The following is a 7,535-nucleotide window of genomic DNA, read 5'->3' on the forward strand; positions in this document are numbered from 1 at the left end:
TAAATGAAAAAGGGCGGAGCCACGCCAATTTCTAAATTTTGTTTTATTTTTGTATTTGGTTGCACCATATCATTACTGGAGTTGAATGTTGGCATAATTTACTTATATACTGTAAAGATTTTAAACTTTTTGTTAAAATTTGACTTTAAAAAAAATTTGTAAAAGTGGGCGTGTTCGTCATCCGATTTTGCTAATTTTTATTTAGCGCACATATAGTAATAGGAGCAACGTGTCTGCCAAATTTCATTCTGATATCTTCAACGACTGTGAAATTACAGCTTGCAAAACTTTTAAATTACCTTCTTTTAAAAGTGGGCGGTGCCACGCCCATTGTCCAAAAATTTACTAATTTTCTGTTTTGCGTCATAAGATCAACGCACCTACCAAGTTTCATCGCTTTACCCGTCTTTGGTAATGAATTATCGCACTTTTTCGGTTTTTCGAAATTTTCGATATGGAAAAAGTGGGCGTGGTTGTAGTCCGATTTCGTTCATTTTAAATGGCGATCTGAGATGAGCGCCCAGGAACATACATGCCAAATTTCATCAAGATAGCTGAAAATTTACTCAAGTTATCGTGTTTACAGGCGGATGGACAGACGGACATGGCTAAATGAATTTCTTTTTTCACCCAGATCATTTTGATATATAGAAGTCTATGTCTATCTCGATTAGTTTATGCCGTTACGGATTACCGTTATGCGAATAAAGTTAATATACTCTGTGAGCTCTGCTCAGCTGAGTATAAAAATAAAAAGTTCTTTTGAGCTGGGCAGCTGTTTTCACTTAGTCGCCTATTCATAGTTTGGTGAAACGAGATGCATACTTTATGGGGCTACAACTCGCTTAGCTGTCAGAACTATATAAAAATGACTTTAGGACATAAGAAAAATATATCGAGCTTCTCAAGACGACAAATTACCAAGTCATAACAAAAAGACAAAAACAATTTCGTTTGTGCTTTCGCAAGGATCAAATAAAACATTTAATAATTTTCCGAGCCCTTCCCTGCCACATTTTTTTTTATGGGCTGAAATTTTGCATTAGCTTGAAATTACCTGATTTAGTATTAATATTAAATAGTGATGTATATGAGTTAATTTCTTGCATCAATATATTTCCAGCCACCGACGGTACCGATGATTCTGGTGAAGGTTTTCTCATAACACGCGCTGTGCTCATCACCATGTCCGTAGCGTTTGCTTACATTATCTTGGTTGTTGGCCTGATGATTTGGTGTCGCGTACGCCGTCAGGCGCGTAAAGCGCGCTTAAACGAAGCCAATAAAGATAACGCTGAGGCTGGTGAGCTAGGAAAATTGGCTGAAAATGAACCTTGCCTACCCGATCACGCCACAAAGGCAAAAACACAAAAAGTCAATGGTAACAATAATCCACGTGGCAGCGGTAATGAAGCAGCAAAATCTGATGATACGGCCTGTAGCAATCACTCCAAAGGCTCAAAACGTTCACACGCTTTAGATCAATTGTCTCTACCGCGTTCGGGTATAAGTGAGTTAATACAGATTGGCCGTGGTGAGTTTGGTGATGTATTTGTGGGTAAAGTAAAAGCCTCAGTCATACGTCAAATGGAAGAAAAAGATATTGAGGCGGAAAGACATAATAGTGGCGATAATAATGGCGGAATTACATCGATCGAAAAACGGCGCTCTAAAACTTCAATGGATGATATTGAAGAGATACGAGAGGAACAAGAAACAGGAAGCGCTAATGGTGACACCACATCTACGACCACAGATGAATATAAACTTGTATTGGTTAAGGCATTGAACAAGTTTAAGGACGAAAATATTTGTCAAGAGTTCAAAAGACAAATAGATCTATTTCGTGCGATTTCTCATAAAGGTGTGGTGCGTTTATTTGGTATTTGCAGAGAAAAAGATCCACATTACATGGTGTTGGAGTACACAGATTGGGTGTGTAATAGAATACAAAAATAAAGCAACAACCGTTAATTTATATACAATTATCATCTGTTTCACTTTGAATTTGTAGGGTGATCTCAAACAATTCTTGTTGGCAACTGCTGGTAAAGTAAACACATCAAATAATTCGGCACAATCACCTCCACCTTTGCTGACGGGCCAAATCTTGGCAGTTGCATATCAAATAGCGCGTGGCATGGACGCTATTTATAGAGCGCGGTTTACACACAGGTATGTAGCGATTACGTCCAGAGCATTGTAAAGTTTTTGAAAACCTCTTTTATAAATTCAACATACCGAACATTAAGGCCCTTATTATTCTCTATTGCGAAACGAACTTATGCTAAACGTTGGCAACATATCATATGACAATTACTTGCGCCTTCTTCTGTGACATAACGTATGAAACGTAAAGGCCGAACGAAACTTGTAGAGAATACTTGCTAGACGAATTCGCTAAAGACCTTTGTTCTTCTGGGCAATCGTTCGCAACATAGAATGATGCCCTAGGTATTTCCCTATTCGTGCGGAAAATTCAGTACGAAAATTTCGGGATTTCTTTTAGTTTCTTCTTTTGCTGTTTTATCCATAATTTTTTATTTCGAACAAAGTAACTTTTTTAATAGACTTAGTAACTATTTCCAGCATATGTCCAATTTTGTTTTCTATTTTTTCTTCTTAAAAGGGACTTGGCAACACGGAATTGTGTAATCTCTAGCGACTTTATAGTGAAAGTTTCATATCCCGCTCTATCCAAGGACAAATATAGCCGAGAATATTTCAAGCATCGCAATACTTTATTGCCCATTCGTTGGTTGGCGCCCGAGTGCATTCAAGAGGATGATTACACAACAAAAACTGATATATTTGCTTTTGGTGTTGTTGTGTGGGAACTATTCAGTCAAGCCACTAAATTACCTTTCGAAGAACTCAGCAATGAAGAGATCATACAACGTAGTCAATCTGGAGAATTGCAATGGAAATGTGCGAATGGTACCCCAGAGGGTCTAAAAGAGATTTTGGTGAGTTTTATTTTATTTATTTAACAAATATCTTGATCAGTATATAAGATTGGTGTTTCAATGAAAAAGGATATGTGCGATATCTTGTAATTTCGCAGTACTTTGTTTTTTGTTGTCACTTAAAAAACTCTTCTCCAATTTAGCGAGCCCCGCTTTTCGGATGTTACATTCAATGTGATTTGTGTGTTTATCTGGACCTTTTGGCAGCGCACTGCGCTCAGGTGGCCCAATGAATCCATGTCTTATATTTTTCTTCGCCGAGTCTGCGAAAGGCAGTGATTTGTTAAGCGTCGAGATCTAAAACTGCCCAATTACAGAGAAAGCTCATCAGCTGATAAATATATATATACAAACAAATAGAATACATAATACAATTTAGGTACGGGTCTTCAGTACGAGTTTAAACTCCACTTAAAGTTGACAAGAGTTTAACCCAGCCACTACGGCCGCTTAAACCGAGATGAACAGCAAAAGTTTATGTTATCGTAAAAAGTGGCAAGGTTAAAGTCTAGTCAACATTAACTATAGTTTAAAGTCGTAGTGAAAAAGAAAGACAAGAAGTAAGAACAGTTTTTTCATTGTAAAAAGCGAGTCCAAAACTTAAGTGAGAGTTATACAGTACAGTCAGAAAATATTAGAAGAAGTTAAAGCAAGTTGTTGACGTTAAAATAGCCTCAAAATTATATTTTCCCAGATTACAAATGGTCAAGCGAAAGGAAATATCCGTTGAAATACGAGCCCAAATCATTATTTTGCAAAAAAAAAAAACATAGAGAAAAACTATCAAGAAATAGCCAAACTTTTGAAAATATCTCTGTGTTCCAATCGATGGAAATCTGCATCATAAATTCGTGCTTAAATCAATGAAGGCTTGGATTCACCAATATCGCTCACGACAGTCAAAGCTTATGATTGGACGCATTTGCTGTCAGAAAGCCACTTCTACGGCCAGTAAATAAACAGAAAAGACTGAAGTGCGCTCAAAAACATACTGACTGGATGATTTAACAGTGGAAATCATTTTTATGGTCAGACGAATCAAAATTCGGTAGCTATAGGCGTCAATATGTTCGCCGAAACGTCAATGAAAGTTTCAAAGCAGATTACATTGTGTCACCTGTGAAACATGGCGGTAGCTCAGTGATGGTTTGGGGCTGTTTTAGCTACACTAGCGTTGGTCAACTAAAGACAATTGAAGGAATTATGAAAAAGATCAGTATCACAATATACTCCAACGCCATGTAATACCATCTGGCATTAGTTTGATTGGTCGTGGATCCATTTACCAAAAAGATAACCATCCGAATCATATAACTTTACTTCTTATTGAGAACGAAATCAGTTGCAGGTGATCCTGATATAATGGAGTGGCCACCACAATCCCCCGATTTGAATTCCATCGAGTTATTGTGGGAAGAATTGGATCGATGTGTGATAGATCTAAAGCCAAGAAGCCTTTCTGACCTCTGGGATTGTTTGAACGAAGCGTGGAATAATATTCCATATCAAACACTTCAAAAACTCATCGAAAGAATGCCGAAATTGTGCGCTGCAGTCATCAAAGCAAAAGTTGGCCATTTTCAAGAAAATCGTTTAATGTAACATACTCACTGTTTTCTTATAAATTTTGATGGAACTCATAGAACTACGTTGAATGTACAAAACTACTGCGAATATGTAAATAATATTTTAATAAATGATACGAGAAAGTGACAAAAACAACTTTTTTCATCTTGATCTAATACTTTCCGGCTGTACTGTATGGTCTTCGCACAAACACTCAAGAGCGTCGTTTAATTGGAAATTGGTTCTGTATTGTTTAAAAATAAGAATATTTTCAATATTGAGATCCATATAGTTTACATTACCCCACGTAACTAAGCGCTTTAAATCCTAATCCAATCGCCTAAAAAGTTTTTACGTTGTCCGCATGCATTAAGATTTTTGAATATTCTAACGAATTTTGGGAAATTTCGCTTATTTGAAACCTTCTGCTAACGTTCGAATCGCTTAACTGTTGAATAAATCACTCCAATCTTCTGTATTGCAAAATGCTTATTAGCCTACTTTGGGAGCAGTACAATTATACTTCACTTCGCAACTAATAGCGTGTTTAAATCAAACTGATTACTGACTACTCAGCTTGTGCAACTTTTATACTATCCGTTGCTTCATACGCATATTTCTACTAAAGTCTAGACGTTTCGCCTTCTAGAATTGCTGCTTGGTCACCAGCTATACATGTATATTTGTAGTTTATGCGTTTCTCATTGTCATATGCGTGTGTATGTGTGAGCAACTACTTCGGCTGATGACCACATGTGTGCGCGTGAAATATCTCTTCTTTGCCTTTTATATATGTGTGTAAATGACGGCCATTTTCTAGATGTGCTCATGTATATACGAGTGGCTGCTTCATGTTTTTTGTTTTATTGTTGCGTGATTATTTACCTAGTGTCAGCTTAGTGATGCTAATATTCGTCACAATATTTTACTGTCGTAAAAATATCGTTTATAAACAGCAAAAACAGATCGGTTCAACTTACACCCGAGGAGACATCAATAACATTAGCAAAAAATATTTTTATAAACTACTTTCTCTGTGTTCTACCACAGAGATAGGAGGAAATCCTACTAGTGAGATCAGGCTGAAAACCAAGCAAGTCGACTTCATAGAAAATATAAGAGTGACATGCCTTACAAATGCTTTACTTAAATCAGTATATACAAGGTCAGTTGAAGACTGTTTTTAAACCCTTTCGAGACGTGAGTTGAGAATTCAAGTAAATTGTTTATGGTTGATTTGCCCTTATAAAAGCCATGCTGAACACTGTTAATAAATATTGAAATCGGAGAGGAAAGATGATTTGTAACGATAGAGATAGCCAAAAGCTTTGCTAATCAAAAATGTTTTTCTATAGATGACTTGCTGCCTTCTTTATGGAGCGGGATAGAAAAAATATTCCTTCCAAGCCGTCAGGTAAACGTCAGACTTCAAAGAGAGGTTAGGCAAATCAGTTAGGGGCTCTTGAACGTATTTTAAGAACATGTTGGGATTAAGTCAGCACCGTATTTAAAAGACTCTTAAAATAAATTTACTAATTGGTTTTATTATATATTTTTTTCTCTGTCTCTTTTAGCTCTCCTGCTGGAATTTAAATCCTAAAGAAAGACCATCATTTAGTCAACTCTGCACAGCACTAAGTAAAGCTATGCAAAACGGTGATAAATAATTTTTTTTTTATTTTTAAGTACTCTTATATAAATAACTTTGAAGGCAAGATAGGATGTCAAATTTTTTCCCTTTAATTTAACTATTTTTAAGTTCAAATATATAATAAACTGAAATGTCAGTACTTTAGAGATAAACCAAAAAAAAAAATTTTTTTTTGTTATGTCCAAAATATGTAGCATATAAAAATAAGTATAATGACAACTTTATATTTATTATTTAGGCTATATTTATATTAATAAGCTTCACTGTATGTATATTTAAGAAACAAACTTGTGAGGCTTGATTGAGTGAGCCGTGGAAAGGTTCAAGGAGCCCAAAGTCTCATAAAATGCATAGTTCATGAGAGAAATTGCCATTTTTTTTTTTTTTGTAAAGTAATTAAAATTAAGTACATAATTTGCATTTAATAGAACAAATACTTATTAACATACATATTATGTATATAATGTGCGTGTATGTATGTGACGAATCTTAGCTTGCCATCAATATTTTATATTAAAGGTCCTTGAGAAAAAAGGATTTCCAGACTTTTAATTTTTTAGTCCAAAAGAACTTAATATACCCGGACTTTTATTTTATAAGTCTGAAAATAAAAGTTAAATCCAGACGTTTATTTTTTAAGGACAGAATAAAAGTCCGGCCGTATAACTATGGAAAGGCTCATTCGAATAGTAGTAATTTTTTTCACACAGAAAGCGGTGTATCAGATTTCAGGGCCATATCTCAATTGGATCAAATTTCATGGCGAAAAAATAGGTGCAAGCTTACTATGGAAGAGTATACTTAGTACTATGAGAGTTAGTTATGGTTTTTCGATGACGAATTTCCAGTATAAGTAACAAAAATTTTGCAGTCTCCCGACAGGCTTCAAATCCAGATATTTAGAAGAATCGGTTGATAAAAAATGCGTTTCATTTGATTGAGCCGCTCCTTAGTTATTGGACCGGAATTTTATTCTGTCCTAAAAAAATAAAAGTCCGAATTTAACTTTTGTTTTCGGACTTATAAAATAAAAGTCCATATTTTACCTTTATTTGTGGATTTTTTTGAAAAAATTCCAAAACATAAAAGAGACATGATTCGTCATGACAATGCTATGGGTATCCTCAGGATCCCATACAAATTCACCTAGGATAATTTTTTGATACGGTTTTTTGACTAAAAAAAAAACAGCACTATTAAAATGGCCACCAGACATAACATAAAATGAGACTAAAAATAATTTTAAAGAGAAAAAAATAAATATTTAAAAACCAAGAAAAAAGCTTAGAGCTTAAGTTACATAAACAGCAAACTCAGACTTCCAATAAAGTTTTCCCTTTTAAACACTATAA

At 35.1% G+C, this 7,535-nt stretch overlaps 1 protein-coding gene across 2 annotated transcripts in view; it reads left to right on the plus strand.

Moving 5' to 3' along the window:
- The window catches only part of otk (off-track), a 138,697-nt gene extending 131,490 nt beyond the window's left edge, over positions 1-7,207 (plus strand). For both annotated transcript variants that reach the window (XM_067771076.1, XM_067771075.1), the window contains exons 7-10: positions 1,124-1,935; positions 2,015-2,175; positions 2,630-2,966; positions 6,107-7,207. In XM_067771076.1, coding sequence (XP_067627177.1) covers positions 1,124-1,935; positions 2,015-2,175; positions 2,630-2,966; positions 6,107-6,199 — 1,403 coding nt within the window. In that variant the 3' untranslated portion in view covers positions 6,200-7,207. The remainder of the gene's footprint in view (positions 1-1,123; positions 1,936-2,014; positions 2,176-2,629; positions 2,967-6,106) is intronic.
- Positions 7,208-7,535: the final 328 nt, after the last annotated feature.

This window comes from Eurosta solidaginis, chromosome 3 (genome assembly GCF_040869045.1).
Source record: "Eurosta solidaginis isolate ZX-2024a chromosome 3, ASM4086904v1, whole genome shotgun sequence".
Lineage (NCBI taxonomy): Eukaryota > Metazoa > Arthropoda > Insecta > Diptera > Tephritidae > Eurosta > Eurosta solidaginis.